The 21,601-nt window shown below is 42.2% G+C and overlaps 1 protein-coding gene across 2 annotated transcripts in view; it reads right to left on the bottom strand.

Moving 5' to 3' along the window:
- Positions 1 to 7,282, bottom strand: part of CHD1 (chromodomain helicase DNA binding protein 1) — a 50,809-nt gene extending 43,527 nt beyond the window's left edge. For both annotated transcript variants that reach the window (XM_069880802.1, XM_069880803.1), the window contains exons 1-2: positions 6,931 to 7,282; positions 4,782 to 4,986 (exon numbers count right to left, since the gene is read on the bottom strand). In XM_069880802.1, the coding sequence (XP_069736903.1) occupies positions 4,782 to 4,834 (53 nt within the window). In that variant the 5' untranslated portion in view covers positions 4,835 to 4,986; positions 6,931 to 7,282. The remainder of the gene's footprint in view (positions 1 to 4,781; positions 4,987 to 6,930) is intronic.
- Between the last annotated feature and the right edge of the window lie 14,319 nt (positions 7,283 to 21,601).

Genomic DNA, 21,601 nt, shown 5'->3' with positions numbered 1-21,601 from the left:
CATACTTGAATGTGCTTAACTCTGCAAGAAGTCATTCCTGATAAAACAGCAACTTAATAACTAAAGAGAAGACTAATTACAGAAATGAAAAGCTTGTTTTATCCACTAGCAATTCACAGTATGTTCTACCAGTAGTTTCATTTGCCATTCAGGTACTTTCGTTGATCTGAGAATTCCTGTGCATTAATATATAAGTATTTGTCTATGTATGTACAGTTTTATGTATATGCTCTTTCTTGCTACATACACACATTTTTATTAATATTATCAATGAAACTTCTACCAAAAAGAAGCTAGTAAGTCTGCAAATATGCTTGGGGAATATCTGTTTCAAGCCTCACTTCGACTTCTTGAAAAGCAAGAACTTAAAAGTTGTAGCTTTCAATTAATCTTTTAATCTCCAATAGAAGGTATTAATTTATATAGTGAATTGAAGATTGTTGACAATCTTTAGTCTTTACTTGACCATCTTTATACTGAAAAAACTAAATTAAACCCACTGATATTTTCTATGAACATTGACTTTTAAGAGTTTAAAGAATAGCGTAAGTCTTTGGTGTAAGTAGCTGCTTTCTCCTTACTGAAAAAATGGGGAGTACTAGCCAGCTACTTTCCAGTTAAGCTGCACTGTGCACATCCCTTTTTACCTACAGAGAAGGAAGGTTGCTCAAGTCCTTTATACCTTGTTCTGCTACATAGGAACATAGGAAGAGCAAAGAGATTGAAAATCAGATAGCTACCCAATTATCACCAATGTTTCGCTTCTGCAGTCCTTGTTCTACCTGGAGCTTGTCTTGCAGTTCAGGTACAACAGCTCTTCCTTGCTGATTAAGCTTTCTTATTACTATCCAAGTAGAATATTTACTTCCATTCAGGTTTGTAACAGAATGCTTTCAAGAACATTAAATAACAGACGCTTAAGAGTCATATGGTCACAGTATTGTTATAAAGTTTTTTTGTCTATAGTCACCTGCTGTTCAGATGAATGATATCTGTGATATTTTACCTTGAGCCATTTAAAAATATTGCAGAGAGGTGATTCAAATTAGCAAGAGGCTGAAAAGTAGACTCCACTGTATTTACCACACAGAAATCAAAATATCAAGTAACAAGATTTGGTAATAGCATTTACGCTAGTCTACAGCTTTCATCATGCTTGGTTCTACTACTTATGGTACTGCTGTAGAAGCTGCTGAAATAGGCAAGGAAAGTGAAAACACTGGAGCCAGCTATCCAGCTGTGAAAAATACAAGAGATGCACTTTTCCATCTGTGGCAAAACAGAACTTCAGGCTCAATACCTGCAGTAAGGGGAGTTGTCTACCAGGCAAATCAACACATGCAATGTTTGAAAGGAGTGCAGGAGCATGGCAAATTAGCCATTTCTTTCAGATATTTCAGAAGTAACTCACCTTCACAGCCAGTTGGGAGTGCATAAAACCAAAGGTTTGTGATCAGTCCCCTCTCTAGCCCTCCTACCACTACAGGCTTTCCACAAATTTAGCAAGTCACGGTGTTTCCATAAAACAATAAAATGCCATAATCATGAGGCCTGTGTACTTTTGTAAATCCAGTCCTGATCCACCACTTCTCTTAACATTCTACCAACACTGTCACTCATTAAGTGACAGCCATGGAACTTTACACCAGGAAGTAAAGGGCTACACAGATTTGGCACTTTACAAGTGCAGTGAAGTGACACAAATATTAAAATATTTCTTATAGTTATCACCATTGCCACTCCTTAGATTACCCCTGTATCTGCCTTTTGTCACCAACTGCACCAGTTCATGATAGTCTGATCACCTCTGCAATTTACTCCCAGCAGCAATTCTCAGTGGCTTTCTTTACTTGTCCCACTTCCCCCATTAGCATTCTGAACGGAACAAGACCACCAGAAGCTTAGTAAACATATTTCGTTACCAATCCCTATTTTCATTCTGCAGAATTCACATTTCCAGATTTGAAGGCTAAACACAGCAACACTTCCTAAGTTGTGGTTAGTTATCTGCTTGCAGTTGCAGCTTGCTAAGGCAACTCACCTCCACATCCATCCTCATCTTGAGTTCTAGAAATTTACAATGATGAAGAAAAAAGACTAAACAACAGGGACAAGTCATATAGAGATATTCTGTACCACACTCCTATTGCAATTGTTATTTTAATAATGGAACTAGGTTAGTCAGAAATTGATTTTTATTTACTAGACTTTACAGACTTTTATTTACTAGACTTTTACAGACTTTTATTTACTAGAACAGTTTCCTGATAGTGATGGCAAACATGAAAATAAGCTTTCCAAAACCCACCTGCGAATTAAGCTATGAGGTTAATGATTGATACAAGTCAAGGAAAAAAGTTTTCAGCACATTAAACCTTTAACATGTGCTCAGTAAGACACCTAAGATATAGAACAAAGACTTGCTTGACTCAAGTTTTGACTACATTCTGCTGATACTTAGTTTTAATGTTTAGTTGGTACAGATGGCTTCAGCTTTTAAGTAACTTCCATATACAGTTACTTATGGGCAGTCACAGTAGTTTTTCCCACGTAATCTTTAGCAAAATGCCTTGTTTCAAGTAAAATGAAAATTTACACACAAAATCATGACTCATCCTGGTAAGTTCATGTTCATTGGAGGTCTTACAGTCCAGAAGACTAGCCTTGCTCACAAATTACTTTTTTAAATATTTTTTTTTACATAACTAGGAATATTTTGCAGCTTATCAAAATAAACTCCAAATTTGTTTGATAAATGGAACAGTATCAATTTTACTGGAAGCAGAGATCTTCAAGAGTTGTTATGTAAGAGCTTAGAAACTATTCACGGGATTGAACGTTTACTGTCTTTTTAGGACACTCCTTTACAGAACAGTAATCTTGATATAAAACCACACAAAGGGTACTGAAGTTTTTTTAGTTTTATTGTTCATAATTTTCCTTGCAATTTGCATATAAAGTTGCCCAAACACTTCTCTCTTCCCCTTCTTCCCACTCCATCATGCACTGTACAATGAACAAGCTTAATGACCAGCATATGCTGACTGATCAGCTTACAACTATATTCCTCCTGGCTTCCTTCACTTAAGGCAATAACTTAGATTTCTCTCTAGTTTCCACAGAAAGCAGTGGCTGCACAGAAAGGCCACAGAACAGTTTTCTTTATGACCCCCTGACTGACAGAACCACATAAATGGTTCAACAGGCTGTTATCAGAGAGAAGGGCAAAGAGGCAGATGGGTAGACTAACAGTGTGGTCACAGCCACCTCTCAGAAGCCTAAATCCACTTTTAATTTTCAAGTTTACTTTTGACTTCTTAAACCTTCAGCATTCATTGTATTTCCAGTTTTAGAAATCTAAACCCTTCAGTGCAGGAAGAACTTTTTGAACTTAGCATTGCTCTAGAGGGAGAACTTAATTCCATCCCTACGAATTGGCCGTCATCCTGCATGAAGGCAGGGAAGTTCCAATCAGGACCTTCCAAATATGCGAACACTCTACACATACATTCAGCATTATGCTGGGACCTGCACTTGGGGCACAACAACCCTATGCAGTGCTACAGACTAGGAGAAGTCTGTCTAGAAAGCTGCCTGGGGGTGTTGGTTGACAGCCCACTGAACATGAGCCAGCAGTGTGTCCAGGTGGCCAAGAAGGACAATGGCATCCTGGCTTGTATCAGAAACGGTGTGACCAGCAGGTCCAGGGAGGTTATTCTCCCTCTGTACTTGGCACTGGTGAGACCGCTCCTCGAATACTGTGTTCAGTTCTGGGCCCCTCACCACAAGAAGGATGTTGAGGCTCTGGAACGAGTCCAGAGAAGAGCAACAAAGCTGGTGAAGGGGCTGGAGAACGAGTCTTACGAGGAGTGGCTGAGAGAGCTGGGGTTGTTTAGCCTGGAGAAGAGGAGGCTGAGGGGAGACCTCATTGCTCTCTACAACTACCTGAAAGGAGGTTGTAGAGAGGAGGGTGCTGGCCTCTTCTCCCAAGTGACAGGGGACAGGACAAGAGGGAATGGCCTCAAGCTCTGCCAGGGGAGATTTAGGCTGGACATGAGGAAAAAATTCTACACAGAAAGGGTCATTGGGCACTGGACCAGGCTGCCCAGGGAGGTGGTTGAGTCCCCTTCCCTGGAGGTGTTTAAGGCACGGGTGGATGAGGTGCTAAGGGGCATGGTTTAGTGTTTGATAGGAATGGTTGGACTCAATGATCCGGTGGGTCTCTTCCAACCTGGTTATTCTATGATTCTATGATAAGAGGACTGATCTTTAATTAAAAACAATCAACAAATCACAGCTCAAAAACTGTACCTTCACTTCAGAAAACAAATACAAACTTAACACTTTCAGTCAACACCACTCTTACAGCTCTAAAGAGGGAAAAATCATAAATCAAAAACTAAAATGAACAGCCCATTGCTCCACTTTTAAATAGAGTCTAGTTACGGTTTTACACAACACAATATGTGTCCATGCCTTCCACTTTATGAACAGTAGCTTTACATCCTAATCCAATGTTTCAGCTTTTGACACTGCTGTTTTAATACTATTTAAGCTTTACTTATGTAAGATGTATACAAGATTATTACAACTCTGAGCTTAAGCGATGTGAATGTGACAAGTAGATTAAGCATCTGTAAGAAAGCAAGTCGAGCCCTCCTAACTAAGTTCTGCTTGCTAACCAGGAAGCTTTGGCACCAAGTTCAAACACATACCACTTCTAGTAAACAAAATATAGGAGAATATATAGCCAAGAATAACCAAAATGACCAAGTGCTTACCTGGACTCTCCACTACTATTTCTTATGCTTTCTTCATCACTGTGCCCATTCATTGTAAATATTAATAAGTTTAAAAGATAAATAAAAGCCCACTCAGGTTACAATGTGGATATAAAAAATCCACTTCTTGGTACTCTGTACGTTTTCCAGATGATATGTTTGCTCTAGTGTTCTCTGCGAGTATTCAAGATTTCTCCCAAAGTGCCTAAAATGGTAAAGGAAAACATTGACACAATTTGATAGTATGTTTGCAACTAAAAATATACCAAAAATAACTTGGTCTTTCACTAATAACACTGAAAGGAAGCATCATGTTTGATATCATGTTTTTAACTGAAAAATGGCTTTTTGTCTTTTACCTGTTCATGGTTGATCATTTTATCACTGTTTTCCTGTCTGGAAAAAAAAAAAAAAAAGTCTTTCCTGATGTCTATGAAAACCACAAAAAAGTCTTCTCAAAAGAAAAACAGGTCTTTTTACTAGTTACACTTAGAAAATTTAGAAGAACTAAATGAAATACACAAACACATGACAGGGAAGACCTGCTCAGCTTTTTGCTCAACTGCAGCTGGGTCCCAGCATACAAGCCATTGTGCTTCTTTATGCAACTTTTCATTGATGGTACTAGAGATGGCAATTTCTGTGGAACTACCAGCTGCAGAATAGGAAATAACACTCTTTTTAGCATTGCAAAGTGAGAAGCATAGCTTACTGCATGTCTGCAACATACCTCGTGGCTTAACTTTCGCCATAGTACTGACTTAAGGAAAAAGCAAAACTAAATTTTAAGGAAAAACTGCCTACCTGAACCCATAGGTAAAACCCAGGTATTTTATGTTCTGCTAAGATCTGCTTACTAAAATGTATTTCAATGCATTTCCTGATACATACATAATGCTTACATCCAGTTGTGAGTAGAGGCAATAAAATAAAAGACTGCCCCGTTAAAAACAATTGCTCCAACTAAATCAAACCATCCCCCAGATGGAATGATCATTATTTCACATACAAGAGTATCTTAGATCAGATCACCACAGTTTCTGCTGCAGCCAGGGAAAGTTTAGACTCACGGTAAAACGACTGCAAGTATAAACGCGCTGATAATTAGATAACAAACAGTGCCTCTAACAAATCTAGTGGCGTCAAAGCGATTAGGGGCTCGTCTGCTGATGGCCCACCCCGAGGTGCTCTCCTCTAATATTCAACAGCCTAACCCCAGAACTCATCGGTGGGGGGAAGGATGCGCGAGGAAGCCTCGCTCCGGGTCGAGAAATGCCCCGCACTCAGGCACTATCTCTGATACCACTCCGGCCAGCAAACAAAAGCGATGAGGGAGGAGAAAATGATATGAAGGACTCCTGCAACCCCAAAGGGGCTGCGAAGAGAAGTCGGAGACTCTATGCGGCTGAGGTGAGGCAGGCCGGCTCCTCACGAAGCAGTCGGGGCTGCCGCCCTCTGCACCACTCGACAGCAGGCTTCCCACTGCCCGCCCTTCCGCGCGGGCAAACGCCCCCTCGCCTCCGGGCCCGGCACCCTCCGCAGCCCGGGAAGCAGCTTGAGCAGCACCGAACACTTGCTCCCTGCCGCTCGCTGCCGGCTCAGCGACAATCCCTCCCCAAAGCCTCGGCACCACGCTCCTGCGGCCTTCTACCGCCGCTCTCCCTCTGCCCGCCCCCAGGCATTCCCGCGGGAACCTGGGCCAGGGCTGCCTCCCTCCCCCAGAGACGACACTCAGTTCGCGGCCTGCCCAGGCGCCGCTCCCAGCCAAGGCCCCCTGGCACTGTCTCCAAGGCCGCCGCCGTCTTCCATGGTCGCTGCCCCCGATGCGCCCTGTGGCCAGAGGGGAGCCGCGGCCGCTCTCCTGCCTGGGCGGCTGGACACTTGCTGTGCCCGCAAGAAGCAATGAAGGTGGCTCGACCCCGCTGCCCACCTCGGCTCTCACAGTTCCCTTCCTGCGCGGACAACAGTGAAAGGGACCAAGCATGCAGCCCCGCACAAGGAATCCACCCGCCCCTGCCGACTGCCGGCCCCGGCCCCATCTACTCAGTTCCGCCCAACTCGCCCTCCCCCCCCACCTTTCCATCTTCAAAAGCCACACAACTCCCGGCCGGCAAAAGGAAGAGCGGCCATGGCGGGCCTCTATACCTACCTGCGTGAGCCCGGCCTGGCACTTCTACGGCCGCCCCGGCCTGCGCTGCGTCCCGCAGAACGGTCAGTGCTGCAGTCCAGGGTCGGGTGCTGCTCCCGTGGCCGCGGCGGGGCCTGGCCGTCGCTCCTTACGCTGGCCGCCGGCTCCTCTCAGCCCCGCGGGGCGGGGTCGTCCCACTACCCTTGCCGGCTCGAACAATGGGGCCCCGAACCAGGCAGGGAGGGGTGCTGGGAGAAGCGGGGTGGGTGCTACGCTGGTCTGCTCAGCAACCCCTTAATTCCTGCCGCCAGCCGCCATCACGCTACCACTCCGCTCAGCCTCTCCCTCCCTCCCTCGGTCGGACGGAAACCCCGGGCGTGATGTCAGTACGGCGCCTTGGGAGCGAGCGCCAGGAGAGGGAGGAGGAGCCAAGGCCAGGGCGGCGGACAGCCTTGGCGGGTCGCTCAGAGGGAGGTGACGGAGGCAGGACTTGTTGCTCGCTGCGCTGGGGGTAGCGGTCCTGCCCGCCTCATGGGACGGTCGCGGAGGCCGGCGTGGCTGCAGATCCCAGCCTTGTGTGAAGGCGCAGGGCGTGGCCCGGACCGGTGGGGCGCCATGACCTGAGCGCGGCCGCAAGTCTGGCGTGGGGCGCCTGTTACCGTTCTGTGTCGCGTGTTTTTTGTTTGTTCTGGGGTTTTCAGTGTAAAATCACAGTCTGGCGACATAAGCGACCGCATTTCTTAGACTAACTACGGAGTTGCAAATGGTACCGGGCTATATTTAGGGAGGCTTGGCGTGCTGTCGCCAGCTGGATGTTTATCTGCGTGGACTGTCCCCTGACTGGGGCCTGGGCTTCATCCTTCCAGAACCTACTGCCCGTGGTTTTCTAAGTGATAAACGCGAGTCATTTGTTTAACATGCGTCACATTCTTTGGGGGGAGCCCAACAGAAAAAAAAAAAACAAAGTTGTGTGTCCAGATGTTCCCAGAGTGGTAGAGAGAAGCAGTGGTAGTTAAGTGAGAGCGTGCTGTAAAATACGCAACCCCACAGCCAAACATTTGGAAAGAGGAAGCAGCTTACCTGTGGTTTCCCCTTCAGAGGCACACATGCTGTATCACTTTAAAGGAAGATTGTGTTAGCGAGTGACACCTGGCACCAGACCTTTCTGCATTTGTTTGTTTAGCACCTTGCAAGAGTGAAAGAGGTCAAGATTAGCATGAAAACAAAGTTGTGTGTCCAGATGTTCGCAGAGTGGTAGAGGGAAGCAGTGGTAGTTAACGTCAAGAAGGGACACTTGAAGGAAGCCAGCCACTGTGTGCTTATAGTACAGGAAAGTGGTTACATTAGCTGTCAAATGAATTCAGACTTCAAGAATTATGTTGGCCAAGAGCCTATTGGTCTGAGCCATAGTCACTCAACTGGAGACGTCTTGGGCCTACAGCTTACCTCATGGTTGCTCTTCAAAGGTGAGCAAAGCTGGTTGATTCAGTGCTTAGTGACGGGTGGGCAGCTAGTCTGGAGGGTGGGCTGCTGCATTGATGGAGTTTCCTGGAGTTGCCTGGAGCTGAGACATATATACTAGCCAAGCAACCCATACGAAAATACCCCAAAATCTCAGAATAATTTTTCCCTCTAGAGCAAGGAATTGCTCAGGCAAGAAAACAGCTTCCAAATTTACAAAAATGCTATATTACACTCTGTTCCTTACTGAAGCACGTACAGTTGCCTAAGTCAGCTTAAGGGAGGATACTGTATTGTGATATACGAGTGTTGCAACATCAATGGACTGAAGTTTAAAGTGAAGACTGTTTTAAATTATGGTAATTAATACCAAAACACTTTACCAAGGATAGTTCAGACCGTAATGAAAGGATTTTTATTGCTTTTAGAATTTTTTTTTTTTAGAGGAAAGAAACAGTAGAAAGCCATTGCTTTGTTCAGCCAGAAGGATAGGCACTGTGCAGAATTCAGATACATGTTAGATGTTAGGAGTACAAATGGTGTGACTTACTTAGATGAACTAATTGAATACATAGATAAATAACAGAGTGAGGCTCCAGTGAGTTTTAAAGCTGATGCAAAACTCCCATAGATCAATATAGATACATAAATGCATATTTTACACCTTTAATATCAATGTGACCCACAGAATCATTGAAATGTTTGGGTTAGAAGGGGCTTTAAAGATCATCTAGTTCCAGTCCACCTGCAGGGAAACCTGCAGTGGAAAGGGACACCTACATGAAGTTGCTCAGAGCCTTATCCTGCCTGACCTTGACGCTTCTGGGCATGGGGCATCCAGAACTCTGGGCAACCTGTACCAGTGGCTCACCACACTCATAGAGAAGAATTTCTTATGTATATCTGACTGAAATCTACCCTCTTTCAGTTTAAAGGTATTACCCCTTGTCACTATCTGCCCTTGTATGAAGTACCACTTCAGCCTTCCTGTAGGCCCCCTTTCAGTACTGGAAAGCTGCTATAAGGTCTCCCCAGAACTGTGTTTTCTCCAGGCCAAATTACCCCAGCTCTCTCAGCCAGTCTTCATAGGAGAGTTGCTTCAGCCCTAATAAAAGCATCAGTTAAACCTTTAATAATGCAACCACAGCTCAATACAAATAATAGGAAATAAATAATTTTAGTATCCCTTTCTGTTAACAGAATCTCTCTTACAAACTGCTACTCTTTGTCTAGTTGGAGAGATAGGGAAAAAATGCTTTGGGAAGAAAGGAGGTAGAAGAACACATACACACACAAAAAAAGGAAACAAAATGAATTCCAGCAATTCCAGTTGCTTAGCTGTAGAATGCACTCAAGGCCTAATAACCATCCAAAAAGTTAAGAGTGTAGATGTTAGTCACATTTCTCTGTTTTTCTATCAAAATTCCTAATAATTCAGAGATACAATGACTTTCATCCTTCTCTTTTTTTTGTTTCTCCTCATTCCTTCCCCTCCGTAAGAAATTATGTATAGAAAATAGTTTGCTAGAAAGTATCTTTCGAGGCTGCTGTTTTGAGTCATCTATAATTTCATTTTAGTACATGTTAATTTTTAATCCATAGCAACATCAACAGTAGTGATCAACTTAGGTTTAGAAATGTAAGTGAAGTAGTTTCCCCATAGGTTCAGTATGTTGGCTTAGACATTAGTATAAGAATTAACAAAAACTACCAAATCTTTCAGGAGAAGAATTGAGGGACAAAGTCCAGATTTTCCATTTCATGTGGCAGCTACTGTATCTTTTGCATGGTTAGAATTAATGTTGTGACATGTTCTACGTTTAAATACTGATTACACGGGTGGACGAGGTGCTAAGGGGAATGATTTAGTGTTTGATAGGAATGGTTGGACTCGATGATCCGGTGGGTCTCTTCCAACCTGGTTATTCTATGATTCTATGGTTCTATGATACACTAAACATACACAGTTTCCCTTGCAGGTTAAACCCCCAAATCTTTAAACATCTGAAATATGACCACTATTTCCTGGTATTCCTCAGAGTGTTTGTGGCCTCTGCTTCATTAAGAAGATGTTCACTTTCTGCACAGTAGGAAAGTTTGACTCTACTTAATATATACTAAATTTATTTGTAACAGCTTATTTTAGCAATCAAAAATAACTGTGAACATATCATAGGATGAATATTAGCATAAGTAAAAACAGAAGAAGTGCTAGAGAATTTTATCAGCAGTACTACCAAAATTGTAAAATTGTGGTTACGTATGGTTCCATTTGCAGATGCACAGCACCTCTATCTTCTTCAGTTATATGCAGCCCAGCATGTCCTTGGAAAACTGCCTCATGGTTGCTAGAAGGTTCTGGAGTGGGCAAAGCTGTTTTAGATTAATTACGCGATACAGACATACTGCTCTTGCTATGAACACCCTTTTGCCAGGAAGGCCTTTGTGTGTAAACTTTACCATGATCTGTTACTATTGGCTAATCTAATATGAACGGTTGGTTGAGGTTTTTTTACCAACACACACCCCACCCTGTCACCCAGGCCTTTGACACCAGTGGATTTCACATCCAAATTAATAAGGCTAAACCTAATTCCTTTCCAGTAAGGAGTAGCCTTCAGGTTTTTTAACAGTTGCATGATTTGGTTAGGGGTGTGAGATGTCCTTCTGCTTCCTGTCTGTAGCAGACAAGCTAGCCCATGTGCTTGCTAATATGAATTGTTTCCTGAACTCAGCAGTTAAAGGTACTAGTCTACACTTTGCAGCCCAGGACATAGATTCCATTCCCTAAGTCTTATAAATATGTCCGAAGGTGCTGTTCCTCAGGATGTACGTGCACATGCCCTTTTATTTGCATTTGAGAAATGAAGGTGCTTCACATTTGGTAACCTCACTTGGAGTCACTGCAATATGAGGAAGACTTAAGCAGAACAAATTCCTGTTTCAGCAGGATATGACTTGAACCCTTAATTATGAAACTTGGAAGAAGTTTACATTTTTAGTCATATTTTACTTAATAGTCTTAGCTTCTTCAGTTTCCTTCACCTAGATTCTTTACTGGTAGAGTTTCTCGGCTGCCTTGGAAATCTCCTTTGAAGGCATGTTTTCACAGTGGTTTAAATAAATTGGAGTTAGAGCTGCTGTTAAAATGCAGGCAGATTTGTTATCTGCAGAGCATGGAAACTGGAAATATGGAACAAAAAATATTTTAGTGGCTAATTAAATAAATCGTCTAAACTTGACCAACTAAGCATGGAGTTTTTAATAATTTATCGATACATTTCTTGGATTATTTAAAAATATATAAGTACATCAACTTCAAGTAAATTATTTTCAACTTAAAATAAAATATAACAGCTTCAGCTGGTATAAGTTAATACATAAATTTTCTTGAGTGTATGAGTTTAACAACAAACTGATAACTGGACAAGCATGATTCAAGGCCTTACTTACACCTCATATATAGTACAATTAAATAAAAAATTTTGAATTTCTGCCTTGTCTGGATAGAGTATCTGTATCTGATTGGAACATCAGAACAGAAACATTAGATCAGTGCACTGGCTGAATGTTTTGCTGAAAAGACCAAAGAAGTAATTTAAGCAGAAGGATTTAAATGGTTATAATGAGACTTAAGAGTTAACATCCAACAGGATAGCTGAGAAAAGTTCACACTTCTCTTTACACTACTGTTTTGTTTGGTCTATGTAAATTGCCATTGATTTGTTGGAACCATTAATTCTCTCTGAAAGCAGCTTCAGGGTGTAGACTTTGCGTGCCTTAGAAGCATGGGAGTAATTTTTTTAAGGTTTATCTGAAGAAAGTATAAACTGCGATAGAAGTAGAATTTTTTTTTCCCTCCCTCTGAGGCAATAACCCTTGGTATTTTCAAGATAAAGACAAAGCTGTGACTAATGCTTGCAAAGACAATGATAGACTACTTTAGACTATGTTCTGGAATAGGAGAAAGAAATTAAATTGTGGAGACTTACTTATTCACAGTAAATACTTACGTATAATTCTTCATATAGTAATTCTTCCAGTTTTCTTTTAAATAAATAAGGAACTTTTCTATTGAGAAGAAGAGGAGCTTGTAAAGCAGTTAATTCTAGATTTTTAGTTTCATTGTACTTTGGAATCTGATAATGAAAAAAAGTAGACTGTTCTCTCTTAATTGCCTTTGATATCTTAATTCTTGGATGATATTGCCAGTCTTAGTTTTCTATAGTTTTAGTTTGTCTGGAAGGGGAAGGATATTCTCTGTTACAAATGGAATGTGGATGACATTGCTTTGTTATGAATTTATTTATCTTTGGCCTATGCTTTCAGTTCTTCCCTCTCGGTTTTCAACAATCTCGGACTGTTCTGCTCATGAAGGCACAATTACAGCCATTACTATATTTATTAAAAGTCTATTTTCAAGTCATTATTTTCATAATGAACTGATGCTTTAAATTTTCTTTCTAGTTCTAATTTTAGTAAAAAATGACCCCATAAATTAAAAATTCACAAATAAGTCATTGTTATATCTTAAGTTTTGGCTAAGATCAAGGGAATCAAGAGAAGCTGAAGAGGGGTGGATTCAGCTAAATAAACCTATTTCAGAGTATTGCAATTTTCAAGCTTTACTGAGGCTACTCAGTTTGCATGTGATAATCATCACTGTAAGCAGCCTAGTAACACCTCATCTGTATCTGTGCAAATGGTTAACCCTGTGGTTGCCTTTTCAAGTCCTGTACACCAGAGCAGTTCCAATGTAGGTGGCAAGCCATTGCTAGCAAGAGTAGCATCTTTAGACTATGCTTCCACTTGCCACCCTAGGATGGGTTGTGCTTTCTTACAATGCTTATTGACTGCTTCACCTACTTGGAAAAGTACATGGGTTCAGTTGAAGTGTCCAGGACAGGATGCAACTTATTTTGATTCTTGCTTATTGCTTTGAAAGTCAGTATCTTGTTTCAAAAGAGCGCCCAAATTTTAAAACTATTTCAAGCTTTGAATGTACAAACAGACAGGTATTTTTAGAACAGAAAAGCTAATGGCATGAGCAGACCCAGCCATAAGCACACCAGTGGATACCTATGCTTACTAGATAACCTTTTTCTTGTTTACAGAGTGGGACTAAAAAAGTTACCTTTGTTACAGGTTCATGCTGTACCTGGCAGTTTCTAAGTACATGAAAGAAGAAAAACAAAGGTATTCCAGCTGACTAAGGTCTTCATTTATGCAAACTTGTATCCTGTATACTACCATCTCAATCTGTTATGTTCTATGACATTTCCTACTCTTCAACACTTCAGGTTCCTTTTTGTGTCCTCTGACTGTGCTGTGTTGTGGGGCAAGGGTGGAAGAGAGCAGGAGGAGGCTGTTTTGGCTTTGTTGAATACCAGCTGATACCAGATATCAGGGTCATTCATTTAGACCTGTCTTTATAGGCACAGGCTGTATTTTCAGAGCCCTAGCAATTTTGACAGATTTGGTTGGAACTTGCTAGTTGATTTCAAAATTTACTGCAGAAGAAGGTAGGGAATGAAAAAGTTAATAGAGATAGTGCAACTGTATGTTTTTTTCATTAGGAAGCTCTACGAGAAGAATAGTGCCAGTAATGTGTGGGAAAGAATAATAGTCAAAGACTCTATCTACTCCTAAAACACTCCTAAACTCTTAAGTTTAAAGTTGTTCAAAACATCTTTTGAACAATCAAAAAATGTCAGCTCCTACACGTAGATTTAAACCATCATAAATCTGTTTTAGAGAGCTGTTTTTCTATTTCTAGCATAGATTTCCCTTTTCAGGGTTTGCAACAGTAATATATAGATGTTGTTCATCTGGTCTCTTCCTTGCTTTTTCTATTTGCATGCTAGCATATCTTGAACTTCTAGTGGCCTCCTTCCTGATCAGTCCTTCCAGATTCTGCAGGCAGGTGCAGAATGGAAATAAAAACATTGCTATATCTCAGAGAGATTTCATGAAGCTTAGTAAATTATTATTAAACAAGAAGATAAAATAATACTGTTTGTTAAGGAAAAGCTTCAGATGAAATTAATACCTTTATATTTGTGGCAGGAATGCATTTAGCTATTTGGTGTTTTTAAATGGGGAACATTCAGTGATACAGGTAACAAACATTTCTCTGCATACTTGCTAAAGCAGTGGTGTTGTGTCATTTCGATGTGTGACTGTTCTTCAGAGGCCCTTAAGTAATTTAAAGAATCTGACATCTTGTAATTTAGAAAATGTCAGATTAAGTATATATTGACAGCCTTAAATCAGTCTTTGAGTTGGGAAATAGTTATGCAAATACATTAGTTATAAATCCTACTGCAAAATACGTCTACAGTTTTTGGAATATCCATTTTAAAAAAATGGAAAAAAAACCCCAAACACCAAAACTTTGTTATTGAAGCAACTGGTTTCCATTTTTCTTTTTTCTTTTTCTTTTATTGAAGACATGAGGAATACAATAACATGACCAAATCAGTGAACCATACCAGATGCTTGCCCACCTAGACACCCACAAGTCTTTGGGGCTAGATGGGATCCACCCAAGGGTATTGAAGGAGCTGGCGATGTGCTGGCCAAACCCCTTTCTGTCATCTTCCAACTGTCCTGGAAGACTGAGGAAGCTCCACTGGACTGGAGACTGGCTGATGTTGTGCACCTCTACAAGAAGGGTCGCAAGGAGGATCCACGGAACTACAGGCCTGTCAGTCTGACCTCAGTGCCAGGGAAAGTCATGGAACAGATGATCTGGAGTGCTATCATGAAGCACATGCAAGAGAACTGGGTGATCAGGCCCAGTCAACATGGGTTCACAAAAGGCAGGTCTTGCCAAACTAACCTGATCGCCTTCTATGATAAAGTGACTCAACTATTGGATGAGGGAAAGGCTGTGGATGTGGTCTTCCTTGACTTCAGTAAAGCCTTTGACACAGTTTCTCACAGCATTCTGCTTAGGAAGCTGTCAGCCTCTGGCCTGGACAGGCGTACACTCTCCTGGGTGGAAAACTGGTTGGATGGCTGGGCCCAGAGAGTGGTGGTAAATGGCGTTAAATCCAGCTGGAGGCCACTTACAAGTGGGGTTCCCCAGGGCTCAGTGCGGGATCCAGCCGTGTTCAATGTCTTTATCAATGACGTGGATGAAGGCATTGAGTGCACTCTTACCAAGTTTGCAGATGACACTAAGCTGGGTGGAAGTGTGAATCTGCTGGAGGGCAGGGAGGCTCTGCAAAGGATTCTGAACAGGCTGGACCGCTGGGCTGAGACCAGTGGCATGAGGTTTAACAAGGCCAAGTGCCGGGTCCTGCACTTGGGGCACAACAGCCCTATGCAGTGCTACAGACTAGGAGAAGTCTGTCTAGAAAGCTGCCTGGAGGAGAAAGACCTGGGGGTGTTGGTTGACAGCCCACTGAACATGAGCCAGCAGTGTGCCCAGGTGGCCAAGAAGGCCAATGGCATCCTGGCTTGTATCAGAAACGGTGTGACCAGCAGGTCCAGGAAGTTATTCTTCCTATGTACTTGGTGCTGGTGAGACAACGCCTTGAATCCTGTGTTCAGTTCTGGGCCCCTCACCACAAGAAGGATGTTGAGGCTCTGGAGTATGTCCAGAGAAGAGTGATGAAGCTGGTGAAGGGGCTGAAGTACAAGTCCTACGAGGAGCAGCTGAGAGAGCTGAGGTTGTTTAGCCTTGAGAAGAGGAGGCTGAGGGAAGACCTTATTGGTGTCTACAACTACCTGAAAGGAGGTTGTAGAGAGGAGGGTGCTGGTCTCTTCTTGCAAGTGACAGGGGACAGGATGAGAGGGAATGGCCTCAAGCTCCACCAGGGGAGGTTTAGGCTTGACATCAGGAAAAAAATTCACAGCAAGGGTCATTGGGCACTGGACCAGGCTGCCCAGGGAGGTGATCGAGTCACCTTCCCTGGAAGTGTTTAAAAGACAAGTGGATGAGATGCTGAGGGGCATGGTTTAGTGATTGATAGGAATGGTTGTACTCGATGATCCTGTGGGTCTTTTCCAACCTGGTGATTCTGTGAAAAAATGCTTAAAATCCTATCAGAACTTTGCAATTATGTCACTCTAAGTTCAAAGCAAAAAGGCAGTGCAATTTAGACACCAAAGCCTGCTTTCAGTTTTTGAGGAACTCCATCTGACTTAATTTAAAGGAGGCACCTCCTACTAGTTGGGTTGCTCAAAGCCGCATACAACCTGGCCTTGAACACCACCAGGAATGTGGCTTCCACAACTTCTCTGGGCAGCCTGTTCCAGTACCTCACCACCTTCACAGTAAAAAATTTCTTCCTATCTAATTAAATCTACCTTCTTTCAGTTTACAACCATTACCCCTCATCCTATCATTGCATTCCCTGTTAAAGAGCTCCGTCCTCTTCTTTCCTGTAGGCCCCCTTTAAGTACTGGGAGGCTGCTATAAGGTCTCCCCAGAGCCTTTTCTTGTCTAGACTAAACAAGCCCAAGTCTCTCAGCCTGTCCTCATATGGAAGGTGCTCTAGCCCTCTGATCATCTCTGTGGCACTCTTCTGGACTCACTCTAACAGATCCATGTCCTTCCTGTGCTGAGGATTCCAGAATGGAATGCAGTACTCCAGGTGAGGTCTCATAAGAGCAGAGTAGAGGGAGAAGATACCCTCCCTCAACTTGCTGGTCACACTTCTGATGCAGCCCTGGATACGGTTGACTTTCTGGGCTGCAAGTGCACATTGCCAGCTCGTGTTGAGTTTCTCATCCATCAACTCCCGCAAGATCTACTCTTGATCCATTATCTGCCCAGCCTGTATTTGTGCTTAGCATTGCCCTGACCCAGGGGCAGGACCTTGCATTGGCCTTGTTGATCTTCATGAAGTTTGCACAGGTCCACCCCTTAAGCCTGTCAGGGTCTCTTCACTTCAGCATATCAACCCCACTGCACAGCTTTGTGTCATAGGCAAACTTGCCGAGGCTGCCCTGAATCCACTGTCCATGTCTGTGACAAAGATGTTAAACAACACTGATCCCAGTACTGGCCCCTGTGGAGTGCTGCTTGTCACTAGTCTCCACTTGGACATAGAGCCATTATGTCAGTTACTCTTCCCTTATCCACTGAAGCTGTAGCCCCATTGTAGAAGGCCACCAAAATAGGTGCAATTAACCCTTAGTGAAGCCATGTTGGCTGTCAGAAATCACCTCCTTATTTTCCAGATGCCTCAGCGTGGTTTCCAGTAGGATCTACTCCATGATCTTGCCAGACACAGAAGTTAGACTGAATGGCCTTTAGTTCCTCGGGTCTTTAATTTTCCATTTTTAATATGGGGGTTATGTTTCCCGTTGTTGTGCTTGATGTCCTTGGCCAGATTTAATTATTTAATTCTACCAGGGCTTTAGCTTTTCTAACCTGATCCCCAGCTGCTTGGACAATTTCTCTGTGTTCCTCCCAGGCTACTTGCCCTTGGCTACACCCTCAATAGGCTTCCTTTTTGTGTTTAGGTTTGTCCAAGATTTTCTTGTTCATCTATGCAGGCCTCCTTCATAGATGTTTTTGTCTGACTTTCTCTTCGTTGGGATGCTCCTGAGCTCCTGAGCTTGGAGGAGGTGATCCTTGAATATTAACTACCTTTCTTGGTCCCTCCTGCCCTCCAGGGCTTCATCCCCCTGGTACCCTACCACGCAGAACCCTGAAGAGGCCAAAGTCTATTCTCTTGAAATACAGGGTGATGAGCCTCCTCCTCTCTTCCCTAAGGATCTTGAACTCCACTATTTCATGGTCACTGCAGCTAAGGCTTCCCTCAAGTGTCACATTCTCCAGCAGTGGATGGTAGCCAGCGGCTGTAGTAGTCTTGGTGACATCCCTGATCCAAGCCCCTGCTAGGCAGAACATCTCTTTCGAGAGTGGGGTGGGTCAGCAAATGGGTGCCTTCATGACTCTCAAAAGAGAGTCTCCCAGTACTATCACCTCTTGCCTTTTTTTCATTGTGCTGTTTGTTACCCAGGGAGCTGATGGGGCTGCCTTACTCAGCAGATGAGGCTCCCCTACTCAGTTTCTAAGATTTGGCAATGCACCTGGATTACACTTTTTACATATTCAAGGGATTAATACCATCCCAAGGAAGCTAAAAGTAGAGTTTGTGAGAGAAACACCAAAAGCAGTACATCTTACAATAGTTGTCATCCATCCTGTGTCCCATGTTCCACCCCCACCCCCCACCTTCATTTTGGCCATGCAGAATAACTGAAAGTACAGTAGTTGTGCACAGTGTAATAATTCCACATCTAACTGGATTACTATCAGTCATTAACCATACATATACTTCCTCTCTTCATCCAGAAAATGAAGCCTAAATTATATTAGCAGCTAACGTTAATAAATTAATCACTGAGATCCTTCTAGGTGGCTCAGTTTGAAATTAGCATTCTAAAGCATTGAAGTGATGATTCAAAAGTCATTCTAGTCTGTGCCCAAAAGAAATACATTAATATAGGTGCATAGTCAATATTGGATTATAGGTTGATTATTGGTACGCTAGATGCTGCCTTTATATGTAAGTAAGTAAATAAATAGCTCTACAGTCTTCTTCAGCCTTCTGCTTGATGTATGTCAACATTCCTATGCACCTGTGTATTTTGAATTTGAAATGACAGATGAATCTCTGTTCATCTTTGCAGGTAGCCCCTGCATAAATTAATAAAATATGTGGTACACTTGCTAAATAGAGGGAATGAAACATAGTTCTGTCTCTTTCTGTGCTCAATCTTTTTTTTTTTCCAGAAAGATCTCAAAGTGCTATACTAAAATAATTTGACCTGCTTGTCAACTACAAGTTAAACCACATTAGTGTAATCAAAGGGAAAACTGACCCTAAAACATATATATAAAAGGACTCTGAAAAGAAATAGAGTCAATGATGAAAACAAGTTTAGAACTCTGGAATCTTATAAGTATCACTCTTTTGTGGTTTTAATAATAATGGTATCTTTCTTGAAACATAACTTATGGTTAGGCTTAACCATTTCTCAATTTTAACACCTCTCTTTCGCTCTACTTCCAGCTGTACCTCCATTCATGGAGCTATCTAAGTGCAAGTATGACCCCCAGACATATCTAAACACAAACACACTTGGGTTTATGACCTGTATCTTCTCTGTATTTAGGAGATTCATTTCCTATTTGACTGCTTGAGTTGTGCTCAAGCTCCTGGGCAGATACTCAGAAGTCTTCTCTGGTGAGCCTGAGACTTTGTTTCATTCATTTTTGTGTTGCTGATTTGCTTTGATCTTAACTGCATGTGCTGGTGTTCCAGCATAGCTTAGAACATCTTTAGGTTTTGACAGTATTGTTGTGTGCCATGGCTGGGGATTTATTTTCACAGAATCACAGAATCACAGAATAACCAGGTTGGAAGAGACCCACCGGATCATCGAGTCCAACCGTTCCCATCAAACACTAAACCATATCCCTCAGCACCTCATCCACCCGTGCCTTAAACACCTCCAGGGAAGGTGAATCAACCACCTCCCTGGGCAGCCTGTTCCAGTGATTTTGTCTCAAGCTAAATAAATGTGACAAAATTTTACTGTTTTCCATGTTAGGCATTGCTTTACTGATAACAGAATGTTATGTCTTCTACAGATGATAAGTCATTTGAGATGCCTCCTCTATTGCTAATAGTTGAACCACTCCAGCTGACAGCTCTGCACCTCTGCGCACTCAGGATCCTGTAAATCTCTGACTAACATGTGCTTTATTATAATTGCTTTGTTTGCATTATCTAGTCAAAGTTATCTTAATTGTCATTAATGCTGTCTCATATGAAATATGGTCATATATAATTAGTCTTTTTTCCCTATCCATCACAGCACACATTTTGTCCTTAGTTTTCTTTAGCATTGTATCAAAATCAGGTATACAGTCTTGTGTACAAATGACTAAGAAATTATTTTTTTCCTCAGTTATAATGGATTTGTGTTTGAAGCAGTGCAACTGGAATGTTGCAGGATTAGAAATGCAAAGTAGAACAAAGCGATAATGATTGTTTTATATTGCGACTAATCTCTGTTCAAAAAGAAGTCCAATCCTTTTGGCAAAGTATATATTGAGACAATAGAGCTCATTCCCTAATTTAGACTTCATCTACTTTTTCAAGATGAAGTTTTCTTTTTAGAAACGCCTTTCCAAAACCCAGCCAAATAATGAGAAAACAGGAATTTATGTTTTCTTACTCAGAGGTGGATTTGGAAATCTTAAACTCAATGGAAGTACAGCAGCTAAGAGAAGACTTTCAGAAAGCTGAAGTATCACCGAGCCTATGAAAGGAATTGTTACTCTGCTGTCCGTCTTTGTCGGAAGCGCGGTTTTGCCCGGCAGGCAGCAGGAGTCGCCAAAGGTATGCGATGTGCCCTACCACGGGTTCAAGACGCACCGCGCACGTTCTAGGAGGCTGTTGGTTTCTTACTTTGCAAAGAAATGTAAATATGGGCCTCGCTGCAGACATTATGCATGGATGTGTCAGAAGGGATGCTGAGTCCATCCTAAGACGTTTTCCCCATGCCTGTTCTGCAGCATCTGTGATGACACAGTCGTTGGGGAGTGGCAATTTTGTATTTGTATTTGTTTTGACTATTATTATTATTATTATTGTTGTTGTTGTTATTGTTGTTGTTGTTATTATTATTTAATTAAAGCTATTTTGGTTTTAGTTTCCAACTCACATGTCTTTTTCTCTCATTTTCCTTGGGGTAGGGGAAAGGGAATTTGGATCACAGCTGCTCATGTTTATCTGCCAGTCAAAGTGGTCTGGATCCAAACTGTGACAGTAATGAACTGACTGCAACTCTTATTCCCCGTCCCCTTGTGCTACTGGGTGGAGAGGAGGTAGAGAAGTCCAGGGTGAAATTAAGCCCAAGAAGAAGGAAGGTTTGGAGGAAAGTATTTTAAGATTTGTTTTTATCTCTCATTACCCTACTCTGACTTTTGATTGGAAATACATTAAGCTACTTTCCCCAATGTGAGAATTAATTGATAAATTTTGCTGTGGCTGGTTTATATGTTTAATTATCTTGTCATATAAATCTGTCTTGTACCAAGAGATAATATGCAGACAATCTCCAGACATGATGTTTAGTTGTCTAGCAAGATGTAGTTATCTTAGGTCAAATGATAACCTGAAGGGAGTCTCTGGACATGGTTGAATACTCCAAAAATATAATGAGCAATCTTGAAGAGATTTATATGATTCTTTGTCTA

This window comes from Phaenicophaeus curvirostris, chromosome Z (assembly GCF_032191515.1).
Source record: "Phaenicophaeus curvirostris isolate KB17595 chromosome Z, BPBGC_Pcur_1.0, whole genome shotgun sequence".
In the NCBI taxonomy this organism is placed as follows: domain Eukaryota; kingdom Metazoa; phylum Chordata; class Aves; order Cuculiformes; family Cuculidae; genus Phaenicophaeus; species Phaenicophaeus curvirostris.
Note: the sequence above shows the minus strand (reverse complement) of the source record. Positions and strands in the feature narration are given on the sequence as shown.